This window comes from Gorilla gorilla, chromosome 9, assembly GCF_029281585.2.
Source record: "Gorilla gorilla gorilla isolate KB3781 chromosome 9, NHGRI_mGorGor1-v2.1_pri, whole genome shotgun sequence".
NCBI classification, from domain to species: domain Eukaryota; kingdom Metazoa; phylum Chordata; class Mammalia; order Primates; family Hominidae; genus Gorilla; species Gorilla gorilla.
In genome coordinates, this window is record NC_073233.2 from 115,805,623 (window position 1) to 115,832,048 (window position 26,426).

The window sequence follows — 26,426 nt, forward strand, 5'->3', positions numbered from 1 at the left end:
GCTTTCTTTCTTTCTTTTTGCAGAATTTTGCTCTTGTTGCCCAGGCTGGAGTGCAATGGCGCGATCTTGGCTCACCACAACCTCTGCCTCCTGGGTTCAAGCGATTCTCCTGCCTCAGCCTCCCAAGTAGCTGGGATTACAGGCGCACACCACCACGGCTGGCTAATTTTGTATTTTGGGGGCTTTTTTTAGCTTTCAGAAAGCATAGCAGAAATAAACAACCCTCATTTTGAAAAACACTCAACTCTTTCAGTTGTAGCTCAATCTTTTTAGTTTCCAGATGAGGAAACACAGACCCAGAGAGAGCAAGTGATTTGTCAAAATTTTCCCAAAGGTAGTAGCAATGCTGGGACAAGAACCCAGGTCTCCCGACTTCTTGTCCAGGGCTTTGTACAGCAAAAAGAAGCCAGATCCTCCTCTCCAGCACTTCTCATGCTTCATTTTAGTTTTTTGAGTTTTTATTTGTTTGTTTGGTTTTGTTTTTGTCTTTTGTTTTTTGGTTTTTGTTGTTGTTGTTGTTGTTGTTGTTGTTGTTGTTTTGAGACAGAGTCTCACTCTGTCTCTCAGGCTGGAGCATAGTGGCGCGATCTCGGCTCACTGAAACCTCCGCCTCCTGGGTTCAAGCAATTCTCTTGCCTCAGCCTCTGGAGTAGCTGGGACTACAGGTACGTGCCACGACACCCGGCTAATTTTTTTGGATTTTTAGTAGAGACGGGATTTCACCGTGTTAGCCAGGGTGGTCTCGATCTCCTGACCTCGTGATCTGCCCACCTTGGCCTCCCAAAGTGCTGGGATTATAGGCGTGAGCCACCTGCCCGGCCTGGGGTTTTCATTTGTTTGTTTTTATTTTTTTGTCTATTTTGTTTTTGTTTTTGTCTTTGAAACAGGATCTTGTCCTGTCACTCAGGTTGGAGTGCAGTTGTACAATCACGGCTCACTACAATCTCAGTCTCCCAGGCTCAAGTGATCATCTGCCTCAGCCTCCAGAGTAGTAGGAACTATGGGCTTGCACTACCATGCCTGGCTAATTTTTTTTTAAGGTTTTTTTTTTTTTTTTTTTTGAGACAGAGTCTTGCTCTGCCACTCAGGCTGGAGTGCAGTGGAATAATCTTGGCTCACTGCAACCTCTGCCTCCTGGGTTCAAGCAATTCTCCTGCCTCAGCCTCCCAGGTGGCTGGGATTGCAGGTGCCTGCCACCACACCCAGCTAATTTTTGTATTTTGGGTAGAGACAGGGTTTCACCATGTTGACCAGGCTGGTCTTGAACTCCTGATCTCAAGTGATCCACCCACCTTGGCCTCCCAAAGTGCTGAGATTATAGGCGTGAGCCACTGCGCCCAGCCTTTTTTAGGTTTTTATGGAGACGAGGTCTCACTTTGTTGCCCAGGCTGGTCTCAAACTCCTGTGCTCAAGCAATCCTCCTGCCTTGGCCCACCAGAGTGTTGGGATTACAAGCATGAGCCACCACACCCAGCCATTTTCACTTTCTTCTTAAAAAAACATATTAAAGCAGAATTTCCTGAGTAATAGCTTAACTAGCTTTCTTAAATGTGCCCTACTTGCCTTATTTTTTAAGCTTAAACTTTTATAAACACAAATATAACATAATATTTTTAATTAAAATATTAAATTATTTATACCCAGCATGCATAATACAAATATACTTAAAACTGAATTCTTCCATGGATTATTCAAAGGCACATTTTCATAATCATAACATTAATCAAATGAGTCATCATAAATCTCATGAGGTTGTGTGCAGACGGCACATATAAAAGTTCAAGGTCATACACAACTATGGTTAACATACTTCATTTCAACTCAATGGGCATTTAAATAACATCTACTGGCCAGGCGTGGTGGCTCATGCCTATAATCCCAACACTTTGGGAAGCCAAGGTGCGAGGATCACTTGAGGCCAGGCATTTGAGACCAGCCTGGGCAACATAGGAGACCCTATCCCTACAAAAAAATGTTTTTAATTAGCTAGGCATGGTGGTGTGCACATATGGTCCCAGCTACTCAGGAGGCTGAGACGTAAGGATTGCTTGAACCCAAGAAGTTGAGGTTGGACTGAGCCATGATTGTGCCACTGCGCTCCAGCCTGGGAGACAAAGTGAGATCCTGTCTCAAAAAAATAAAAAACTTTAAAAAAAGAACATCTACTATGTGCTAATTGTGCATGTTGGGAAAATAACTATCAATTAATAAGTCCTTCTGGACTTCAGGAACTTACAATCTAGTAAGAGAGATAGTCAAGCCAATAGCCATAATTCAATATGAGAAGATATATGAGATATATATGAGAAGATATATATATGATATCTCAGATATCAGAGAAGTACAGAGTACTCGTTCCTTAACTACTATAGGAACACAGATGAGGGTTAAGTTAATTTTCCTTAGGGGTAGAGATGGTTCAGAAAGACTAAAAAGAGGAGAAAATATTTGTTCTGGGCCTTAAAAGATGAGTAGAAATTTGCTGACCAGGTGAATAGTGAAACAGGTATAAGGAGAGGAGAGAATAGTATGAATAAAAAGAAAAAGTATAGCATGAAAAGCATGTCACATAGAAGAATCATCTGACTAGACTGTGGATGCCCTCTTATGTGGATGCCCTCTTATGGGTCAGACGTGACATGATTAGGTATTTAGACTTTATTCTAGAGCAAATGAGGAATCATCAAAGATCTTTAATAAAGTAATTCTGGGAGCAAAGTAGAAACTAAACATGAGGCTGTTATGGGTTGAATTGAGTCCCCTAAAAAAGATATGTTGAAGTCCTAGGCCCCAGGACCTCAGAATGTGACCTTATTTGGGGCCGGGCACAGTGGCTCACGCCTGTAATCCCAGCACTTTTGGAGGCCAAGGCGGGCAGATCACTTGAGGTCAGAAGTTTGATATCAGCCTGGCCAACATGGCAAAAACCCATCTCTACAAAAATACAAAAATTAGCTGGGGGTGGTGGTGCATGCCTGTAATTCCAGCTACTGGGGAGGCTGAGACAGAAGAATCACTTGGACCTGGGAGGCAGAGGTTGCAGTGAGCTGAGATCATGCCACTGCATTCCAACCTGGGTGCCTGGGTGACAGAGTGAGACCCTGCCTCAAAAAAAAAAAAAAAAAAAAAGAGAATGTGACCTTATTTGGAAACAGTCTTCACAGATGAAGTCAAGTAGTTAAGATAAGGTTATTAGGGTGGGCCATAATCCAATATAATTGATGTCCTTATAAAAAGGGGACATTTGGACACAGACACAGACATGCTCAGAGGGAAGACTGCATGAAGAGACTAGGAAAATGCCATTTGGAGGTAGAGGATTGAGTGATACATCTACAAGCCAAGTGTTGCCAAGATTGCGAGCAAACCACCAGAAGCCAGGCAAGGGGCATGGAACAGATATCCTCCTTCACAGCCCTCACAAAGAACCAACCCCGCTGACACCTGGATTTTGGACATCTAGGCTCCCAAACTGTGAGACAATAAATGTCTGCTATTTTAAGCTGCTCTGTTTGTGGCTTTGTTATATACTTTGTTATGGGAGCCCTAGGAACTAATATAGAGGCTACTAAACAGTGCAGTCTAAAGCGATGAGAGATTGAACAAAAACACTGACAGTGGGGAGTTGAGAAAAAGTCACAAATATGAAAAATATCACTGAGGTAAAAGCAGCAATGTTTAGTGATTGGCTGAATACGGCAAAGGAGAAAAAGGAGTCCAAGATGGATGAAGCTCTTATTCTACCTTAATCCATCAATGTGGTGTCAAAACTATCTTGGTGTCCTCATTAGATTGTTCTTGAGGCCAGGGACCTTACAAAAAATCCCATGCTTTTTCCCCTGGCTAAATTTAAAACTTTCTCTGGACTGGAGTCCTCAGTTTTCATTCTATTGGCTTATAACTTCCTTCTCCTTCCCCTTCCCCTCGTCCTCCTCCTCCTCTTCCTCCCCCTCCTCCTCCTCCTCCTCCTTCTTCTTCTTCTTCTTCCTCTTCTTCTTCTTCCTCCTCTTCCTCCTCCTCCTCCTCTTCTTCTTCTTCTTCTTCTACTTCCTCTTCTTCCTCTTCTTCTTTATTTCTTCTTCTTTTTTAGTAGAGATTGAAGTCTCACTATGTTGCCTAGGCTGGTCTTGAACTCCTGGGCTCAAGTGATCTTCCTACCTCAGCCTCTGAAAGTTCTAAGATTACAGGCATGAGCCACCACACCTGGCCATTATAGCTATATTCCGCTCCTTCTACCCAGTCCCTTTAAGAGGTTTCAGTTGACCTGCCAGCTTTCCTTTCCATTTTATTAGTTTTGCCTTGGATGCTATCTATGAAATTATCTTTAGCTCTACACTCATCCACCTTTATTCCATTCCATCTCTCTGCTATACACAACAAAAACCCCCACCCTCCAGCTCAGATTCAGTACAAGCCCTCACTTGTCTAGGGAGCTAGCATAGATACTAAAAGCCATTAACCAACCTATAAAATATAGCAAAAGAAGAAATGGCAAGAAAGCTACTAAGTTCATTTTCTGACATTCTAGAAAATAAATTTTTGATCCAAAGAGAAGCCATTGATCCACCCTTTCTCTAGGACTGCAAATATTCCATATATCCCATCAAAATAGATTGACCTACTGCACATGCCTGTCCCACTGTATCTCTTTGGTACAAACACCTGTTCCAAACTGAGACAACTAGGTTGTCTTTACAGAGAAGTGAAAATAAGTGTCTGTGTGTGTCTAGATACCTAACAGGAAACTGCAGCAGCTAGTCTTCCACATGGACTAAGCAGCAGAGAAAGTGGGCCTGCAGAAAGTCAAGAATTAGCAGATGTCAGAAGGAAGTGGAGATGAAAGAGACAGAGAGACATTCTCCCTTGCAGTTTTCTCTTTTTTTTTTTTTTGAGACAGAGTCTTGCTCTGTCACTCAGGCTGGAGTGCAGTGGCACGATCTCCGCTCACTGCAACCTCCGCCACCCGGGTTCAAGCAATTCTCCTGTCTCAGCCTCCCAAGTAGCTGGGACTACAGGAGCATGCCACTGCACCCAGCTTATTTTTGTATTTTTAGTAGAGGCAGGGATTCACCATATTGGTCAGGCTGGTCTCAAACTCCTGACCTCAGGTGATCCACCTGTCTTGGCCTCCCAAAGTGCTGGGATTAGAGACGTGAGCCACTGCGCCCGGCAGCAGCTATCTCTTTCCCGGTTCAAATACCTTTCTGATGCCAACATCATTCCTGCCTGCGGATTCTGTAAAAACACTCTATATCTTTAGAATAAGTACTCTCATCTTTTAATATCACCCTAACTGAAGTTTTTTTCAAAGAATCCTAACCAACACAGATACGTAGAGTCTGAAATGCATATCCAATATCTAAGAGAAGTAGTTGGAAATGCGGGTCCTGAATACAGAGCAGAGATTGGGGGAAGACATTTGATATCGGTAAGGGGGTAACTGAAGTCACTGGAGTACATGAGGTTGCCAGAAAAAGCCCAAAGTGAAGGTAAAAGTGGGGAGAGGGAAAAGAGATGAAGGAAGGATCTCTTAAGATCTTCAGTATTGAAGAAATGAATCATAGAAAGAGGAGTCATTGAAGAAGGTTAAAAAGAACAGAAAATTAGGAGAGAATGCTTTTGTGGAAGCCAAGGAATAAGGGTGTTCAGGTTGTGCTTACAGAAAATTCAGTCATGGCCAGGCGCAGTGGCTCATGCCTGTAATCCCAGCACTTTGGGAGGCCAAGGGGGGTGGATCACTTGGGGTCAGGAGTTCGAGATCAGTCTAGCCAACATGGTGAAACCTTGTCTCTACTAAAAATACAAAGATTAGCTGGGTGTGGTGGCGCACGCCTGTAGTCCCAGCTACTCAGGAGGCTGAGACAGGAGAATCGCTTGAACCCAGGAGGCGGAGGCTGCAGTGAGCCAAGATCGCGACAGAGCAAGACTCCGTCTCAAAAAAAAAAAAAAAAAAAGGAGAATGACAACTAAAACTAGATGACAGTGCAGTGGGGTGGTGGTGAGGATGGTGGGGGTGGGGGCTTGGATTTAATAATTAGGATGTCCCTGACAGCCTTATCAAAAGCAGTGGTATATTAGGCACAGAGGGTATGTTAGGGGTATATAAGCCTCCTTGAAGACTAACTGGTAGATGAGAAATGATAATAGATCATCATTTCTGATATTTGAAAAGGAGAATGATGGAGGAGTCAACAATCTGAAGGGGAGGCGTAATGAAGAGGTGTTTTGCTTAGTTTTAGAATTGTAGATAATTGAGCATGTTTATAGGCTGAGGAGCAGAAGCCACTGGAGAAGGGGAGATTCAAGGTATAAAAGGTATGAAATAAAAGTCAACTGTTGGGAAAAGCCCCAAAAAGATAAGTGAAAGGGGATTAAACACAGCCAACACCAATTCCTCCAAAACAGCAAAGGAAATAGGGATGAATATCGATATCAGAATTCGGGATGTGCACAAGAAAAAAGTGGAATTGTTGAAAATTTTGTTTTGGTAAACACACACTTTTTTTTTTGAGACGGAGTTTTGCTCTTGTTGCCCAGGCTGGAGTGCAATGGCACAATCTCGGCTCACTGCAGCCTCCACTTCCCGGGTTCAAGCGATTATCCTGCCTCAGCCTCCCAAGTACCTGGGGTTACAGGCATGTGCCGCCATGCTTGGCTAATTTTTGTAGCTTTTTTTTTTTTTTTTTTGAGACGAGGAGTCTTGCTTTGTCGTCCAGGCTGGAGTGCAGTGGCACCATCTCAGCTCACTGCAACCTCTGCCCCCCAGGTTCAAGCGATTCTCCTGCCTCAGCCTCCCGAATAGCTGGGATTACAGGCGCCTGCCACCGTGCGTGGCTAATTTTTGTATTTTTAGTAGAGAGGAGGTTTCACCATCTTGGCCAGGCTGGTCTTGAACTCCTGACCTTGTGATCCACACACCTCGGCCTCCCAAAGTGCTGGGATTACAGGCATGAACTACTGCACCCGGCCATTTTTGTAGTTTTAATAAAGATGAAGTTTCGCCATGTTGGCCAGGCTGGTCTCGAACTCCTGACCTCAGGCGATCTGCCCGCCTCGTCCTCCCAAAGTGCTGGGATTACAGGCGTGAGCCACTGCGACCGGCCTAAACACACACTTTTATTTATTTATTTATTTTCTTTGAGATGGAGTTTCGCTCGTTGCCCAGGCTGGAGTGCAATGGCACGATCTCAGCTCATCACAACCTCTGCCTCCCGGGTTCAAGCAATTCTCCTGCCTCAGCCTCCCGAGTGGCTGAGATTACAGGCAAGCACCACTACGCCCGGCTAATTTTGTATTTTTAGTAGAGACGGGGTTTCTCCATGTTGAGGCTGGTCTCGAACTCCTGACTCAGGTGATCCACCCGCCTCAGCCTCCCAAAGTGCTAGGATTACAGGCGTGAGCCACCGCGCCCGGCCTAACACACACTTTTAAACTGTTTAACTTTTTAAAGATAAACCTTGACGTCACTATTACTCAATTTGAGGAAAGGCACAAGAAAGTAGTAAGATCTCACCAGAATTTAAGTTCTGCTTTGTTTACTTACATCATTAATCAGACATGAGCTAAGAGACCACCTGTTCGCTTTTTTCTGACTTAAACAATGGAGACCAAGGAGAGCTGAAAATTTCATGAGCTTCTCAACGTTTCCCCGGCTTTTTTTTTTTTTTTTTTTTTTTTTTTTTTTGCCACTGTCCCCAGGGTTGGAGGGCCCCAGAGGGTATGGGGATGATACTTGGCGTTTCTCACTCTTCTGTGGTACTCATAGCAGTGAAGAACAGACAGTGGCAGCACGCAGCAACAGCCAGAGCCCTTGCTAGAAGCACCCAGAACTGGCTGTGCAAATTTATTTCAATCCTGCCCAAAACTCCTTCACCTTAAAATGCCTTGGAGGTGGCTCTCATCAAGACAAGAAAGCAGGGTGTGGTGGCTCACACCTGTAATCCCAGCACTGGGAGGCTGAGCCTGGAGGATCACTTGAGGTCAGGAGTTCGAGACCAGCTTGGGCAACACAGCAAGACCCCATCTCTACAAAAAGTTAGAAAATTAGCGGGATGTGGTGGCCCCCGCCTGTAGTCCCAGCTACTCAGGAGGCTGAGGTGGATGGATCGCTTGAACCCAGGAGTTTGAGACCAGCCTAAGCAACATAGCGAGACCACATCTCTAAAAAAAAAATTTTTTTTTAACCCAGAAGAAAATTAGCCAGGTGTGATGGCTCACACCCGTGGTCCCCGCTGCTTGGGAGGCTGAGGTGGGCAGATCGCTTGAGGCTGCAATGAGCCGAGCTCTCACCACATCAATCCAGCCTGGGGGACAAAAAAAAAAAAGAGGAAGCAAAGCAATGACCCAAGTTATGGCCTCAGGGACTTCCAAAATCAGAGCCCTAATCTGACCAACCCGCCCTGACGCCTGTAAGAAAACGACTCTCACTTTTCATTGGCTGACCCTCCCGGAGTTGAGACCTTGCTTCATTTTCCTTGGTTGTTGCTGCTGTCACGTCTTCCCGCCACGCCCACTTTCCTGCCGGCGCCCAGTGAGCGTTGAGGGAGAGTGATTTGCAGCCGGTCAGGGGCGGGAGTTCGCGGCAGCAAACCTGCTTCCCCCTCCCACGCGCCACCGCCCCCGCCCCGCCCCCGTCCCGAGGCCCCGCCCCTAGCCGGGCCTGGCCCCGCCTCTCTCTCCCGAGAGGGCGGGCACCAGGCGGCGGCCGCAGCCGCAGGAATATGCTGGAAGGCGGCGGGCGGGCGCCCGCGAGGTGCTGAAAGGACAGTTCCCGCCGCCGAACTTAGCCCGCGGGTGGGGCGGCCCGGGAGCCAGCGGGGCACGTGAGCGATGGAGACCATCTGGATCTACCAGTTCCGCCTCATCGTGATCGGGGACTCCACCGTGGGCAAGTCCTGCCTCCTGCACCGCTTCACCCAGGGCCGCTTCCCCGGGCTGCGCTCCCCCGCCTGCGACCCCACCGTCGGCGTGGACTTCTTCTCCCGCCTGCTGGAGATCGAGCCGGGCAAGAGGATCAAGCTACAGCTCTGGGACACGGCGGGACAGGAGCGGTTCAGGTAGGGACCCCGGGGACCTTGGGCACCGCGCCGCCCCCTCAGCCCGCCCGGACGCCCCTTCCCCAGGCGTCCGCCCCGCCGGCCCTGGTCGGGAGAGGCTCTGGCCCTTCCCTCTCGAAAGTGCAAACACTCCATTCTCGCTTCCCCTTTGCCCCTCCTCTTCCAGGGACGACTTCCTCCTCCGCAATTTCTCACTTCTTTCTTTGGCGCCCATTTCCTGCGCCCCCTTTCCATCTTTCCTTTCCCGCCTGAACCGGGGTCGTCCTCGCCGCCCCCTCTTCCCCAACTCTTTCAGCCCCTGTGGGTATTTTTATCCCCTCCGGCTCCCCGGCTGCCTTCTTCCCAAACTCGGCTTCCCTGGCTGCGCACAGCATGACCCGACCACCCTCCTCCAAGCAGGCGCCCCTTTTCCTGCCCTAACCCAGCGGCTCCCACGCTGTGTGGCCGGGGAGAACCGCGAGGGAGGGTTCCCAGATTCGTGATGGATCCTTTAGCTTCACAGCAAGGAGCGCTCCAACCCAGGTTCCTGCATGAGCTCACTGGGCATGGTTCACAGAGAGGTGGATGCGGTAATGGTTTGGGCACCTCACAGCACTGAATGTGGTCATCAGAAATACTGGGTCATGACCCGTGGGAATGGGTCTTGTAGGTTAACTAGATGCAACATCAGGGACACTGGCACAGCTGAGGGTGTGTGTGTGTGTGTGTGTGTGTGAAGGGTTGAGTTGTCTTTAGAAGTTTGTCATGTTTGGTGGGAAAAAGACGTATATTGAGATTTGCCAGGAACTTTAATTTTGCTTATGATCAGTACTTAACGTTCCAGGGTGATAATATTTCTAAAGACAGAAGGAGGGATCCAAATGAATAGTCTCCTAAATATCCGCTGGGGACATGAAGGGTTTCACAAAGGCGACTTGTGTAAATAAAAAGTAAATGAAATTATATGCATTTCCTGAATATTTGAGATGGAAGCAGGTTTAAAGCAAATTTTAAATGTCTGGGATTCAAAGGCACTTCGTTTTAGAGGAAGATGGTGAAACTGATGTATTGTACTGTTTTGTTTCTTAAAGACTGCATTATCCATTGGAACTCATTTAAGGAAGCATTTTGCGTTAGTCAGCAAGTACTCTGCTTGTGAAATGCAGTGTTCCATGAGGGGACTTCCCAAACATGGCTTCCCCTCGCCCCCAGCCAGCATCACTGCGAATGAGATCAGCCTACATCTGTGAGAATGGTCCAACATTCAAAGTTTTGGCTTCCGTTCCTAGCAATGATGCTGATTCATAGAGATAATGAGTGAACTGCTTAGCTTGCTTATACCTTAGTTTTCGTGTGTGTGAAGTGGAAAGATGGTAAGGCCAGCCCTTCAGAGAGGTGTTAAAAGATTATTGATTGGATTTGTACAACACTTAGAATTCCATGAAAAATGTTTTTCCTTTTCAAGAAGCCTCCTTTTATTAAAATAATTTTTCAAACGTTTGATTCCTCATCTGTAAAATGAAAGTCGTCGTGATCTCTAACATTCCTTCCAGTTCTACCATTCTAAGTTGATTGCAAATTCCTTCACATGTGATCTCAATCAGAGGTAAACTTTGTGATATATCAGGCTCAGAAAAAAAGCATTTGCTTTTAGCTCTTGACCCCCCCTCTGAAGTGAATACAATAAAAACCTTTATGTCTTAAACTTCTAAAAGCTACTTTGAGTTGCAACTACAAGACACATGGGTAATAAAATCTTATTGTGTTTAATTAGTTCCTTAAAAGTAGCTCAACTTGGCTGGGCAGGGTGGCTCACGCCTGTAATTCCAGCGCTTTGGGATACTGAGGCGGGTGGATCACAAGGTCAAGAGTTCAAGACCAGCCTGGCCAATAAGGTGAAACCCTGTCTCTACCAAAAATACAAAAATTAGCTGGGCATGGTGGTGCGTGCCCATAGTCCCAGCTACTCAGGAGGCTGAGGCAGGAGAATCGCTTGAACCTGGGAGGCAGAGTTTGCAGTGAGCCGAGATCACACCACTGCACTCCAGCCTGGGTGACAGAGCCAGACTCAGTTTCAAAAAAAATAAGTAGCTCAACTTATTGACAAGAAATTAAATGATAATTAATTTGTTAGACTTTAAAGACCTTTCTGCTAAATAGATGATACAGATGATTGTTTTTTAACTTTTTTTTTTTTTTTTTTTTTGAGACGGAGTTTCGCTCTTGTTGCCCAGGCTGGAGTGCAATGGCGCGATCTCGGCTCACTGCAAACTCCACCTCCCAGGTTCCAGCAATTCTGCAGCCTCAGCCTCCCGAGTAGCTGGGATTACAGGCATGCACCACTACACCTGGCTAATTTTGTATTTTTAGTAGAGACGGGGGTTTCCCCATGTTGGTCAGGCTGGTCTTGAATTCCCGACCTCAGGTGATCCACCTACCTCAGCCTCCCAAAGTGCTGAGATTACAGGCACGTGAGCCACCGTGCCTGGCCTAGATGATTGTTTTTTAATGCCTTGAAGAAGAATGTAAATAATAATTCATTTTATATACATTATTAAAACCAAACAGTAACTCTCGCATTATAATGCAAGGACATTTAGGGAATGTTTACTGACAGTGAGTCATAATTTATTTTGTTTGGCTCTTTACCAAAGTTCTGTTTGTAAATACATACGTATTTCAGTAGCTACCTCCAAATACTTGCTTTTCTCTCATTTACCAGCATGTTTTACCTTAAGATTGCATTTAAAACAATTACTATTAAATCATTCTGTATCTTGCATCAAGAAATTACAGATTCTAATTTTGAATAATAGATATCGTTGCATATTTTATTTTATAGAAAGGTACTATACGTCATGAAGATGTATTCCTGTCATTAGTCATAATCATATCATGAAGAATTTGTGGGAAATGTCATGTTTGAAGGTTTATTGGTGATTGGATATAAACTGACAAAAAGGAACCTACTTAGCTCATGAGGTAGCTTGAAAGCATAATAAATGTATTACAGAACAATAGGATAGTGAGTTGATAATTTTGATCATGATTAGCCTTCGTTTTCTTTCTTTCCTTCTTTTTTTTTTTTTTTTTTTGAGACAGGGTCTGTCACTCAGGGTGGAATGCAGTGGCACAATGTTGGCTCACTGCAGCCTCCACCTCCCAGGCTCAAGCAATTCTCCTGCCTCAGCCTCCCAAGTGCCTGAGACTACAGGTGCACACCACCACGCCTAGCTAATTTTTGTATCTTTTTTTGTAAAGACAGGGTTTGGCCATGTTGCCCAGGTTGGTCTGAAACTCCTGGGCTGAAGCAATCCACCCACCTCGGCCTCCCAAAATGCTGGGATTTCAAGCCTGAACCACTGCGCCAGGCCAGCCTTAGTTTTCAATGTTCAGACTAACATGCTAATAGAGGCTAACTACTTGCCTGAAATAAAAAGGGACAAAATCCAGTGAAAAAGATTTAGAAAAATAATGTATATGTGAGCATAACTGTAGATTTGTATATTAAGGAAATTTAGAATTACAGTGCCTTCATTAAAGATGAAAGTTTATTTCTCTCTTGTGTATAGAGTGGTCCAAGTTGGTGGAGTGGTTCTGCACCAGACCATCATTCAGTTTCCTTCTCCCTTAATTTTCTGCCATGCCTAGGATGTTACCATCATCTACGTGAGCAAAGCTGGGTTATAAGCACACTGTGTGTCAGTTCAGGGGAAGGAGAAAGAGCAGCTCTATACCAAGCAAAGTTTCTTTTAAGCAAGTGAGGCCAACATGGTATAGATTCTTTCGGCTCTCAATTCATTGGGGAGATCTTAGTTACAAGGAGACACTTAGACTGGGCCATTATGTGCCTAGGATGTAGGAAAGATACCTTTGGCATTGTAGGTGTTAGGGGAAGCTAGTAATCACTTTTTTATAATTTTTGGTTTTGTTTTGTTTTTTGAGACAATCTCGCTCTCTCATCCAGGCTGGGTGTGGTGGCCAGATCTCAGCTCACTGAAACCTATGCCTCCCAGGTTCAAGCAATTATTATGCCTCAGCCTCCCAAGTAGCTGGGACTACAGGTGTGTGCTGCCATGCCCAGCTAATTTTTGTATTTTTAGTAGAAATGGGGTTTCACCATGGTGGCTGGGCTGGTCTCGAGCTCCTGGGCTCATGTAATCTGCCTACCTCAGCCTCCTAAAGTGCTGGGATTAGTTTAGCAGTAAAGGAAACGAGAATATTGTTTAATACAGTGTTAATAAGGATAACTACATTGGAAGAGCTAGGTGTATGGAGAGCATTAAATGTAAGAATAGAAATTTTGAACTTTTCCCATAAAAAGCGTTTAAAGTTATATGAATATAATATGAGATAAATACATAGCAATGTTAGCTGTAGAATGGGAAACCTCTAGGCTTTGAGCCAGGTTTGACCTTTTATCTGACGTTACCTGGCCTTTGGGGTATTAATGTCCTCCTCGTGCAGTGCTCTCAAGGAGTGCTCTGCAGAACACTCGTTCCTGTGATTCTTTATATATATATATACATATATATATACATATATATACATATATATATGTATATACATGTATATATATGTATGTATGTATGTATTTCTTTCTTCTTTTTTTTTTTGAGTCAGAGTCTCACTCTGTCACCTGGGGCTGGAGTGCAGTGGAACGATCGGCTCACTGCAACCCCCACCTCCCAGGTTCAAGTGATTCTCCTCCCTCAGCCTCCCTAGTAGCTAGGACCACAGGCATGTGCCACGGCACCTGGCCAGTTTTTGTATTTTTAGTAGAGATGGAGGTTTCATCAAGCTGGTCTCGAACTCCTGATCTCAAGTGATCTGCCCGCCTCGGCCTCCCAAAGTGCTGGGATTACAGGCATGAGCTACTGTGCCTCACCTGTGATTCTTTTTTTTTTTTTTTTTGAGATGGAGTCTTGCTCTTGTGCAGTGGCGCAATCTCGGCTCACTGCAACCTCTGCCTTCCAGGTCCAAGCGATTCTCCTGCCTCAGCCTCCTGAGTAGCTGGGATTACAGGTGCCCCAAGCTCAACTAATTTTTGTACTTTTAGTAGAGACGAGGTTTCACCATATTGGCCAGGCTGGTCTCGAACTCCTGACCTCAAGTGATCCACCCGCCTCAGCCTCCCAAAGTGCTGGGATTACAAGTGTAAGCCACCGCACCCAGCCTGTTATTCTTTTTAAAAGAAGCATTCTGTGATCAAGTAAGTTTGAAAATCCCTGTATTCCATATGGCACTCTCTTAAAAATTCATATCAAAGGCTCGAAGAAGTATTGCAGCAAAGAAACCTGTTTAACTTTGATTAACCTAGTATTTCCCAATTTATTTTAGGGGCTATTTTTAAAATATGAAAATCTAGGCTGGATGCGGTGAGTCATGTCTGTAATCCTAACACTTTGGGAAGCTGAGGCAGGAGAATTACTTGAAGCTGGGAGTTCAAGACCAGCCTAGACAACAAATCAAGAACCTGTCTCTAACCAAAAAAAATTTTTTTAATTAGCTGGGCATGGTGGCATGGACCTGCATCCCCAGCTGCTCAGGAGGCTGAAGTAGGAGGGTGGTTTGAGCCCAGGAGGTCGAGGCTTCTGTGAGCTATGATCATGCCACTGCACTCCACCCTGGGTGACAGAGCTAGACCCTGTCTCCAAAAAGAAGAAAAAGAAAATCTATGATAACTGGTGCTCTAAGGAGTATAATTTGGGAATAGCTCCCTTGATAAGTTGCTTTAGCATATTCTTTGAGCAGAACCACTAAATACTTGAGGTTTGTAGCAATGGAAGACCTGCAGACAAACTTAACCAATTAATTAACTTGGTTAAGGGCTTTAAGCAGTAAGTGCTATAAGAGACAGCCTCAGGCCGGGCGTGGTGGCTCACGCCTGTAATCCCAGCACTTTGGGAGGCTGAGGTGAGTGGATCACCTGAAGTCAGGAGTTCGAGACCAGCCTGGCCAACATGGTGAAACCCCATCTCTACTAAAAATACAAAAATTAGCCAGGCGTGGTGGCAGGCGCCTGTAATCCCAGCTACTCAGGAAGCTGAGGCAGGAGAATCGCTTGAACCCAGGAGGCAGAGGTTGCAGTGAGCCGAGATTACACCATTTCACTCCAGCCTGGGGGACAAGAGCAAGACTTTGTCTCAAAAAAAAAAAAAAAAATAGAGACAGCCTCCCTCCTCTCCCTTCCCCACAAAATCTGGGAGCAGCCCCTAACTATATTACCGCTAAATCTTCCCGGCCTTTGCCTGCCTCTCCATGTTTTTTCCCCTAGCTCCTCTTCTGCTATGTATCTTTCTCCTTGCCAGGTGTCTTACTGTTACAGGAAAGGGGTCCCGATCCAGACCCCAAGAGAGGGTTCTTGGATCTTGCACAAGAAAGAATTCAGGGCAAGTCTGCAGTGTAAAATGAAAGCAAGTTTATTAAGAAAGTAAAGTGGTGAAAGAACAGCTACTACACAGACAGAGTAGGACGTGCCTGAAAGTAGGAGGAGGAACGCATCCGCCCTATGGTACAATGCTTGTATATATATGAGGAGATGTGCTCTCTGCCACAAGGGTTTGTGATAAAGGATTAATTTTCTTTCTTCTTCTTTTTTTTTTTTTGGAGACAGAGTCTGGCTCTGTCGCCTAGGCTGGAGTACAGTGGTGCGATCTCGGCTCACTGCAAGCTCCACCTCCCGAGTTCACACCATTCTCCTGCCTCAGCCTCCCGAGTAGCTGGGACTACAGGCGCCTGCCACCATGCCCGGCTAATTTTTTGTATTTTCAGTAGGGCCAGGGTTTCACTGTGTTAGCCAGGCTTGTCTCGAACTCCTAACCTCAGGTGATTCGCCTGCCTCGGCCTCCCAAAGTGCTGGGATTACAGGTGTGAGCCACCGCGCCCAGCTAATAAAGGATTAATTTTCTTAATTACCATATTTTGCAAGAATCAATATTATTATCTTTAAAGCAAAATTAGGAATGCCTTTGTTCTCCAGATATTGGAATATCTGGACACTCCCAAGTCTGGGTCTGTTTAGTAAACATTATTAATTTGTTCCCTTAGCCATAAACATCTAGAGGCTAGGAATGCCCAACTTTCTGGGAATGCAGCCCAGCAAGTCCTGGCCACTTTTTTTTTTTTTTTTTTTGAGACAGTTTTGCTCTGTCACCCAGGCTGGAGGGCAGTGGTGTCATCCTGGCTTACTGCAACCTCTCCCTCTTGGATTCAAGCAATTCTCCAGCCTCCCAAGTAGCTGGGATTACAGGTGTGTGCCACCATACTCAGCTAGTTTTTGTATTTTTAGTAGAGACAGGGTTTCAGCATGTTGGCCAGGCTGGTCTCGAATTCCTGACCTCAAGTGATCCGCCCACCTCGGCCTCCCAAAGTGCTGGCATTACAGGCGTGAGCCACTGCACCTGGCGTCATTTTCCTAGCCCTTGCTCAAAATGGAGTCACTCTGGTTCGAATGCCTCTGACGTTAGTCCCCCTCCAGCTTATTTTTATTTTTTCTTTACCCCTTTCCTCTGTCTATCCATACTGATGTTTACTTTCATCCTCTTCCCCCCTCCCCATTTTTATTTTAATGTGTCTCTTACTCTTCCATTTCCTTTTAGCTTATCTTCCCTTATCCCACTGGCTTATCTTCTCTTCTCCCACTGGCTACCGCATGTGTCTGTTTTCTCTTCTGCCTCTTCCAAACATCCATATAAAGTTAATGTTTCAAAGTGATTTAATTTATGTACTCTGTTCTTAATTTTAAAAGCAAGCAATATTAACATTTTAAATTTCTTCTTAAGAGACTTTTTAAAATCTCTAAACTAAATTAGTTGTTTTTGGTTTTGTTTCTTTTTAAAAAGTCCCTCATTTGATTCTCAGCTCCCTCACTGTGGTTCATGGCCTTCAAAAGAAAACGATTTTTTGTTCCTTCAGTAGAAAATGATTGGTACCAGTCTGGCAAACATGGTGAAACCCCATCTCTACTAAAAATACAAAAACAAATTAGCTGTGCATGGTGGTGCACACCTATAATCCCAGCTACTTGGGAGGCTGAGGCAGGAAAATCCCTTGAACCCAGAAGGTGGAGGTTGCAAGGTTGCAGTGAGCCGAGATTGTGCCCCTGCTCTCCAGCCTGGGTGACAGAGCGAGACTCCACCTCTAAAAAAAAAAACAAATGAAGAAAACGATTGGTGGGTCCATAATTGCATAGGTAACAGAGCGGAGATGACCATAATCACTGCAGTCTACTGTAGTTCCAAGTTATTGTTAATAGAAAGGTCAGCTATAGTTCTATTATCAGGTAATATAATGTCTTAGTTAAAAGTGTGTTGTAAGTAGTAGAAATCTAGCCAAATTCATTTATTTATTTATTTTTTAGAGACAGAGTTTTGCTGTGTGGCCCAGGTTGAAGTGCAGTGGCACAATCATAGCTCACTGCAGCCCAAACTCTTGGGCTCCAGTGATCCTCTTACCTTAGCCTCCTGAGTAGCTAGGACTACAAACACATGCTGTGGCACCCAGCTAATTAAAAAAAAAAAAAAATTTGTAGAGACAGGGTCTCGCTATATTGCCCAGGCTGGTTTTGAACTTCTTGCTTCAAGTGATCCTCCCTCCTTGGCCTCCAAAAGTGTTGGGATTACAGCCATGAGCCACTGCACCAGGCCCAAATTAGTTTAATAGGGAATAAATTATAAATGATACAGATTTCATGAAAGCAAAAGCTCACTGAACATCCAGGTGTTTGGAAGTATGGAATTATTACTATTTTTTTTTTTTTTTTTGAGATGGAGTCTTGCTCTGTCGCCCAGGCTGGAGTGCAGTGGCGCAATCTCGGCTCACTGCAAGCTCCGCCTCCTGGGTTCAAGTGATTCTCCTGCCTCAGCCTCCCAAGTAGCTGGGATTACAGGCACCTGCCACCATGCCCAGCTAGGAAGTATGAAAAAATTTAAAACAAGAGTTTGTGGACTTCCCCTCTAGTCTATTTCCATTCTCCAACTCTGTTGGCTCCTAGCTCTCAGTCTCTGAGCCTCTTATTCAAACTCTTGAAAGAAAAAATATCTCATTGACTACTTAACTATCCAGTGAATCAGCTCCCCTGCAGTCAGGTTATTGAGTTACACAGACATATAATAGAAATGTATTATAACATAAATATACTAAGTAGGTATTATGGGTCAGATAATGTAAATGTATCTGTAAAGGTCCACTTTTTTGGAAAGAGAAATTCACAGAGAAGGGAAATGAGCAGTCACCCCCAAAGTGTCTATTTTATGGTGTTTGAGAGTAAAATGGTATATAAGAATGAGATGGCCAGGCACGGTGGCTCACGCCTGTAATCCCAGCACTTTGGGAGGCTGAGCCGGGCGGATCACCTGAGGTCAGGAGTTCGAGGCCAGCCTGGCCAACATGGTGAAACCCAGTCTCTACTAAAAATACAAAAATTAGCCGGGTATGGTGCACACCTGTAATCCCAGCTACTCGAGAGGCAGAGGCAGGAGAATTGCTTGAACCCAGGAAGGGGAGGTTGCAGTGAGCCGAGATCACGCCACTGCACTCCAGTCTGGGCAACAGAGCAAGACTCCGTCTCAAAAAAAAAAAAAAAAAAAAGAATGAGACAGCATCATTTCTAACAAGTGCACCAGAGTGCCAAAAGATGATCTGTGTAGCCAGACATTTTTAGGCACAGTGGCTCATGGCTGTAATCCCAACACTTTGAGAGGCCAAAGCAAGTGGATCTCTTGAGCCCGGGAGTTCGAGACCAGTCTGGGCAACATAGTGAGACCTCATCTATAAAAAAAAAAAAAAAAATTAGGTGGGCATGGTGGTGTGCCCCTGTAGTCCCAGCTACTTGGGAGACTGAGGTAAGACTATCACTTGAGTCCCAAAGGTTGAGGCTGCAGTGAGCCATGACTGCGCCACTGCACTCCAGCCTGGGCAACAGAGAGAGGACCTGTCTCAAAAAAAAAAAAAAAAAAGAAAAAGAAAAAGATTATTTTCAGTGTCTACTCAGAGCATTCAGAACATTTTGTGTGGTTGTATAATCAGTATAGTCTAGAAGCTAGCCAGACATTTGAAAACCTGTGATTATTTTTCTTTCTTTTCTTCTCCAATAAATTAATTGGTTTAGCATTATATAGCCACAACCTCAGTGTTGCATTAGTCTGTGTAGGTGATTAATACATCCTGAAGTAAACTAAATATTGTACACCAAATGTCTGAGGGCCCTGGGCCAGCCACAGGCAAAATTATAAAATAGGTAAAGCTCACTCTTGGGGCATGTGAGACCTTCCCACCTTCCTTTATGTTTTTGGATAGTAAAACCTTGACTTATCCTCCCCTTTTATTCTCCCTACATCTCAATCAAAAAGTCATTTCTTAATGTTCTTTCCCCCATTCCCCAACATACTGCAGCCTCTGCCTCCCAGGCTCAACCGCTTCTCCCGCCTCAGCCTCCTGAGTAGCTGGGACCACAGGTATACACCACCACACTTGGCATTTTTTTTTTTTTTTGTATTTTTGGTAGAGATGGGGTCTTGCTATGTTGCCCAGGCTGATCTCAAACACCTGAGCTCAAGCAATCCACCCACCTTGGCCTCCCAAAGTGCTGGGATTACAGGCATGAGCCACCAAGCCCAGCCCCATTCCTTAATGTTCTATCTTAGCTTGAGAGAGAGAAGTGGCTGGACGTGGATGGTTCACGCCTGTAATCCCAGCACTTTGGGAGGCCGAGGTAGGCAGATTGCCTGTGGTCAGGAGTTCAAGACCAGTGTGGCCAAGCTGGAGAAACCCTGTCCCTACTAAAAATAGAAAAAAATTAGCCAGGCTTGGTGGCATCCACCTGTAATCCCAGCTAATTGGGAGGCTAACACAGAGGATCACTTGAACCCGGGAGGTGGAGGTTGCAGTGAGCCGAGATGGTGCCACTGCACTCCAGCCTGGGCGGCAGAGCGAGACTCTGTCTCAAAAAAAAAAAAAGAGAGAGAAGTAGTTGAACAACCAAGACACACAAAATCATTAATAGTTCAAAATGACGTGGCCGGGCGTGGTGGCTCATGCCTGTAATCCCAGCACTTTGGGAGGCCGAGGCGGGCAGATCACAAGATCAGGAGATCGAGACCATCCTGGCTAACACAGTGAAAACCCGTCGCTACTAAAAATACAAAAAAAAAAAAAAAAAATTAGCCGGGCATGGTGGCAGGCGCCTGTAGTCCCAACTGGAGGCTGAGGCAGGAGAATGGCGTGAACCCGGGAGGCAAAGCTTGCAGAGAGCCGAGATCACGCCACTGCACTCCAGGCCTGGGCAACAGAGCCAGACTCCATCTCAAAAAAAAAAAAAAAAAAAAGAAAAGAAAAGAACGTAATGAGAGACCTGCCTGGAGTATTTATATTTTAAAGAGAAGGAACACCAAAAGAGATAGAACCTCACCTTGAAATGTTATTTCATCTTGAAATAACATTTCCCTGTTGCAGAAGTATTGATATGTGGCTGATGGGTGTTGGAATTTTCTCTAGTCATGCCACAGCAGTGACCACCTATTCTGACTCACTGGCTTCATGCTGAGCTTTCAAAACAAGGGCTAGAAAAAGTCAGAGATATGGTTGTGAGTCCATTGATCACCGCAGTGAAGTTGTGTGAAGAAAAGTGCTTTACTCAGTCCGAGAGATGAAATTTCCAGGCATTGTCAGTCAATTTGGCTAGCATGCAATGATTTTTTGATAATTTACCTTCCATAGCAATGTGACTTAAAAGTTTGAAGAGGAATTTCTTGGAATTGTCCAAAAATATTTATTTTAATATATAAAGAACCAGTTATTTGTTCTGGTTCTCCAAATCCTGACTGATTTGGAGGGAATTTCCTTTCTTCTGGCCTGCTCTGTCAAGCAGTGGCAAAGAAAGGTAAGCCCCTTAAGTGATACTGAGGTACACACACAGACACACACCAGGGAATATCATCTTTAAGCAATATTTTTATTTTTATTATTATTATTAATTTTTTTTTAAATGAGTCACACTCTGTCACCTAGGTTCTAGTACAGTGGCACGATCTCGGCTTTCTGCAACCTCTGTCTCCCAGTTCAAGCAATCCTACCACCTCAGTCTCCCGAGTAGCTGGGACTACAGGCGCACGCCACCACGCCTGGCTAATTTTTGTATTTTTAATAGAGAAGGGGTTTCACTATGTTGGCCCGGCTGGTCTTAAACTCCTGACTTCAAATGATCTGTCTGCCTCAGCCTCCCAAAGTACTGGGATTACAGGTGCGAGCCTGTTTTAATTATTTCAAAAGCAAAATTCCTACAAGCTTATACTTCATGATTTTAATAAATCTGCCTCTAAATGTCAGTAACAGTTAATCAATTCTGATAATATATGATTCAGGGAAGTTTGCTTTAAAAATGACCACCTCGGCCGGGTGGTGGTGGCTCACGCCTGTAATCCCAGCACTTTGGGAGGCTGAGGTGGTTGGATCATGAGGTCAGGAGACTGAGACCATCCTGGCCAACGTGGTGAAGCCCCATCTCTACTAAAATACAAAAAATTAGCTGGGTGTGGTGTGGCATGTGCCTGTAGTCCCAGCTACTCAGGAGGCTGAGGAAGGAGAATCACTTGAACCCGGGAGGCAGAGGTTGCAGAGAGCCGAGATCACACCACTGCCTTCCAGCCAGGCGACAGAGCAAGAGTCCATCTCAGAAAAAAAAAAATCCACTTCACACAATCTACCTGTCCTATTATAAGTTAGGTAGATACTAGGAAGTTCCTAGCTATAAGAGAAGACATTATGAAGAAAGATTATACGTTCTCAAATTATGGGCACTGCGTATCATTTTTCTTTACAGTAGCATTTTCAACATGATATTAATAGACGTAATTTGAGAAAAGGGTTTCTTGATCAAATAGTTTTGAAAATGCTGGGTCATTGCAGGACTTCTCAGACGACTTTTAATATACTAATACACATTGTGAACCCCCAAGGCAGATACGGTGTTTCCCAACCCAGAGTCCTATTACACAGTGTTTTGCAGTACTAGTGTTCTGCAAAACATACTTTAGGAACTGATACCTGAAAGAAAAAGTGTAGGCAATTCCTTAAATTTTAGGAATATATTTGAGGACCTCTTGCAGTTTATTTTCTCATATGATTCTCTAAGTCTTGCTGATGCTTCTGGATGATTTCCTCAACTCTCCCTTTTTAAATACTTGATTACTATATTTTAGGTAAAGATCTAATAGCTCTTGAGAGTCCCTAATTTTTGTCCCCTCATTCAAAATTAAAAGATGTATCTTCTTGCCTGACCTCTAGTCACTTGTCGTATTTTTACACAGATCATATAAACTATTAGCACTTGTTTTAAGCGCAAAGCCTTCCGATGAGAATCACTAGTAAATCTGGATGAAAGATAAAGGAGCAAATGGAAAAATGATCATAAGTTTAGATTTCTTAGATATAAAAAGGCTATAGAAAGTCTATGGGATTACGAAAGCAAAATTTAATGAAGCTAATAGGAGGGGAAATTTAAGACAGATTCGGGCCAGTCGCAGTGGCTCACGCCTGTAATCCCAGCACTTTGGGAGGCTGAGGCTGGGCGGGTGGATCACTTGTGGTCAGGAGTTGGAGACCAGCCTGGCCAACATGGTGAAACCCTGTCTCTACTGAAAATACAAAAAGTAGCTGGGTTTGATGGCAGACACCTGTAATCCCAGCTACTGAGGAGGCTGAGGCAGCAGAATCGCTTAAACCTGGGAGAGGGAGGTTGCAGTGAGCCAAGATCGTACCACTGCTCTGCAGCCTGGGCAACAGAGAGAGATTCCATCTCAAAAAAAAAAAAGACTGACATTTGATAGAACAGATGGGTAGATGCTAAAAAGATAATCAAAAATGGAATAGAAAGTATAATTATTGTATAGCAGAGAACTTTTGGAAGAGAGGAAAAAGAGTAAGAGGTAAATTGAAAACAAAGTCCAAGTGAAGAAGAAAGGACACATGAGAAAACTACAGAGGTCAACCATGCTGTGGTCAACATTTTGGCCATTTTGATAGGTAAGTAACTACAGCCATCGGACTGGGAAGGAGCAGAGAGACAATCTAAAACAACAGTCTCTTGGTTTATTTGTTTTTTGAGATGGGGTCTTGCTCTGTCACTCAGGCTGAAGTGCAGTGGTGTGATCATAGCTCACTGCAGCCTGGAACTCCTGGGCTAATTTTTGTTTGTTTGTTTAGAGATGGGGTCTTGCTCTGTTGCCTAGGCTGGAACTCTTGGTTTCAAGTGATCCTCCTGCCTCAGCCTTCCAAAGTGCTGCGATTACAAGCATGAGCCACCAACACTCAGCCTCATTTCTTATATAATATAATTAATGTCCATAGAGGCTGTTACTTGCCCAAGGCCTTATAGTTTATTAGTGGTTTGCACAAGAACCTAGTTCTCTGAACGTTTTCAGTGCTCTTCCTGCTATGCCCATCCTCTTGTCATGGTTGAAACAAGTTTTAATGGCATGTTGTATGGGGGAGGGGTGTGTGTGTGTGTGTATGTCTCCAGAGGGCAAGCTAGAATTTTGTATGATTTCTGTCCTGAAAAGTATTTTGGTTTGCATACAACTCAACTTCCCATCCCTGTAGACCCAAGTTCATTATTATGTTCACCCAAACCACTATTTTATTGCTATATTCTGAAAACAAAAGGAGAAATAGCTTTACACAATAGTAGCAATACAGATAACTGTCAGCAAACACCTGTGGCATCAGTAACAAATAACCCTCCCCTCTGTGCAATACTCAGTGACTACACTGCTACACTTAGTAACAGTAATGAACTTTAACACTGAAGTGGAGAAACTTCTGTGAAATGGTTAGCCTTGTTAGATAAGGAGAAGTGTTGGGTATTGGGCAAAGCTGGGCACATACTGAATGTGATGTCCTAAAGCTTCATAAGTACTATGAAATAGCTTTCCAATCCTTAAATGCTGTCCCATTTTTTTTTTCTGGAGAAGATGAAATTAATCAGGACAGGCTGGGCGCGGTGGCTCACACCTGTAATCCCAGCACTTTGGGAGGCCCAGGCGGGCGGATCACAAGGTCAGGAGATCGAGACCATCCTGGCTAACACGGTGAAACGCTGACTCTACTAAAAATACCAAAAATTAGCCAGGTGTGGTGGCGGATGCCTGTAGTCCCAGCTACTCAGGAGGCTGAGGCAGCAGAATGGCGTGAACCTGGGAGGCGACGGTTGCAGTGAGCCTAAATTGCACCACTGCACTCCAGCCTGGGCGACAGAGTGAGACTCCGTCTCAAAAAAAAAAAAAAAAAAAAAGAAATTAACCAGGACAAGGATTTACTTGTGGAAATCCATGCATTTATTTACCTTAAATATATGCCAGGCACTAAAGATAAAATAAATAAGTTATAGTCTCACATTCAAGGTCCATACAGTCTCTGTACTGGGTAGAATCCAGGCTACACTGCTATAACAGACTGCCAAGATATGGCAACTTAAATAATGTAGAGCTTTATTTCTCTCTTATAATAGTAGTCCAGAGGCTGGGTGCAGTGGCTCATGCCTGTAATCCCAGCCCTTTGGGAGGCTGAGGCGGGTGGATTACTTGAGGTTAGGAGTTCAAGACCAGCCTGGCCAACATGGTGAAACCCCATCACTACTAAAAATACAAAAATTAGCTGGACATGGTGGCAGTTGCCTGTAGTCCCAGCTACTTGGGAGGCTGAGGCAGGAGAATTGCTTGAACTCAGGAGGCAGAGGTTGCAGTGAGCCAAGATCGTGCTACTGCACTCCATCCAGGGCGACACAGTGAGACTCCATCTCAAAAAAAAAAAAAAAATAGTAGTCCAGAATGAGCAGTCCTGGATAATCAGGGGGCTCTGCCTCAACATCAGTTTCTAGGGTTCTCCAGTCATTTTCATTTCTTAGCAAGCAGGAAGGAAAAAGAGGAAGCGTGGGCAATTGACTTCTTCACGTAGATGAATGTCAGACTGCACACGATCCTTCTTATATCCCATTGATCCAAATTTAGTGTCATGGCCACAACTAGCTGCAACAGAAGCTGGGGAATATAGTCTCTCGATGGGTTGCTATGTGTCAGCTAAAACTCCTGGAGGTCTGTTAATAGATACTGGAGGCTAGTCAGTGGTCTTTCTCACAGACTTATAGCAAAGAAAGAAAATAATCTTGGCTCAAGGCAACCTCCACCTCCCAGATTCTCCTGTCTCAGCCTCCCAAGTAGCTGGGATTACAGGTGCGTGCCACCATGCCCGGCTAATTTTTGTATTTTTAGTAGAGACAGGGTTTCACTGTGTTAGCCAGGCTAGTCTTGAACTCCTGACCTCGTGATCTGCCCGCCTCAGCCTCCCAATGTGCTGGGATTATAGCCGTGAGCCACCGCACCAGGCCAGAAAGAAAATAATCAAACAATTGCAGAAAAAGCTGGTAAGTACTTAAATAAGTTTCAGTGACAGAACAGGAGGAGGAATTGTCATCTGGGCCTAGGGTGATGACCAGTTTCAGGGGATGTATTCCAAAGGAGGTGATGCTTGATTCTGGGACGTGCTGAATATATCAGTAGTAAGAGGGCAGTAGGAAACATTAACAATAGAAAAAGAAGCCAGCCAGGCCAGGCATGGTGGCTCACACCTGTAATCCCAGCACTTTGGGAGGCTGAGGTGGGTGGATCACAAGGTAAGGAGTTCAAGACCAGTCTGGCCAAGATGGTGAAACGCCGTCTCTACTAAAGATACAAAAATTAGCCAGGTGTGGTGGCAGACGCCTATAATCCCAGCTATTTGGGAGGCTGAGGCAGGAGAATTGCTTGAACCCCAGGGGGCAGAGGTTGCAGTGAGCCAAGATTGTGCCACTACATTCTAGCCTGGGTGACAGAGTAAGACTCCATCTCAAAAAAAAAAAAGAAGCCGGCGAGCCATGGTGGCTCATGCCTGTAATCCCAGCACTCTGGGAGGCTGAGGTCAGCAGATCGCCTGAGCTCATGAGTTCAAGGCCAGCCTGGCAACACAGCAAAACCCCATCTCTACAAAAAAAAAAAAAAAAAGTGGTTTCTTGTGAAGATAGCAGATTGAACATCTGTGTCTATTTTAGCTTTTTTTTTTTCCCCTGAAACCTTACTAAAATGACAATAGTATTTTTTCCAACCATAAATCCCTGAACAAGGAAAACAGGTAGAAGCCAAGAGCAACAAAATTTTGGAAGCAGGAAAGCAAATGGGGAATGGTAAATGAATTCACAGATTCAAGAAAACTGATTTCTGAGCTAATGGTAAAAAAAATATCTAAAACCCAACCCAATGTATACTGTTGAATCCCCCTCTCCAAAGACTTGGGAAATGGTGGCACCAGATACTTCTGGAAGTGGGAGTACTAAAATAAGGATCATTGAGTGTCAGTCTGTTT

At 44.7% G+C, this 26,426-nt stretch overlaps 1 protein-coding gene across 1 annotated transcript in view; it reads left to right on the forward strand.

Moving 5' to 3' along the window:
• The first annotated feature begins 8,690 nt into the window (after nucleotides 1-8,690).
• The window catches only part of RAB39A (RAB39A, member RAS oncogene family), a 36,823-nt gene continuing 19,087 nt past the window's right edge, over nucleotides 8,691-26,426 (forward strand). Inside the window, exon 1 of the mRNA XM_031016272.3 lies at nucleotides 8,691-9,056. Coding sequence (XP_030872132.2) covers nucleotides 8,830-9,056 — 227 coding nt within the window. The 5' untranslated portion in view covers nucleotides 8,691-8,829. The remainder of the gene's footprint in view (nucleotides 9,057-26,426) is intronic.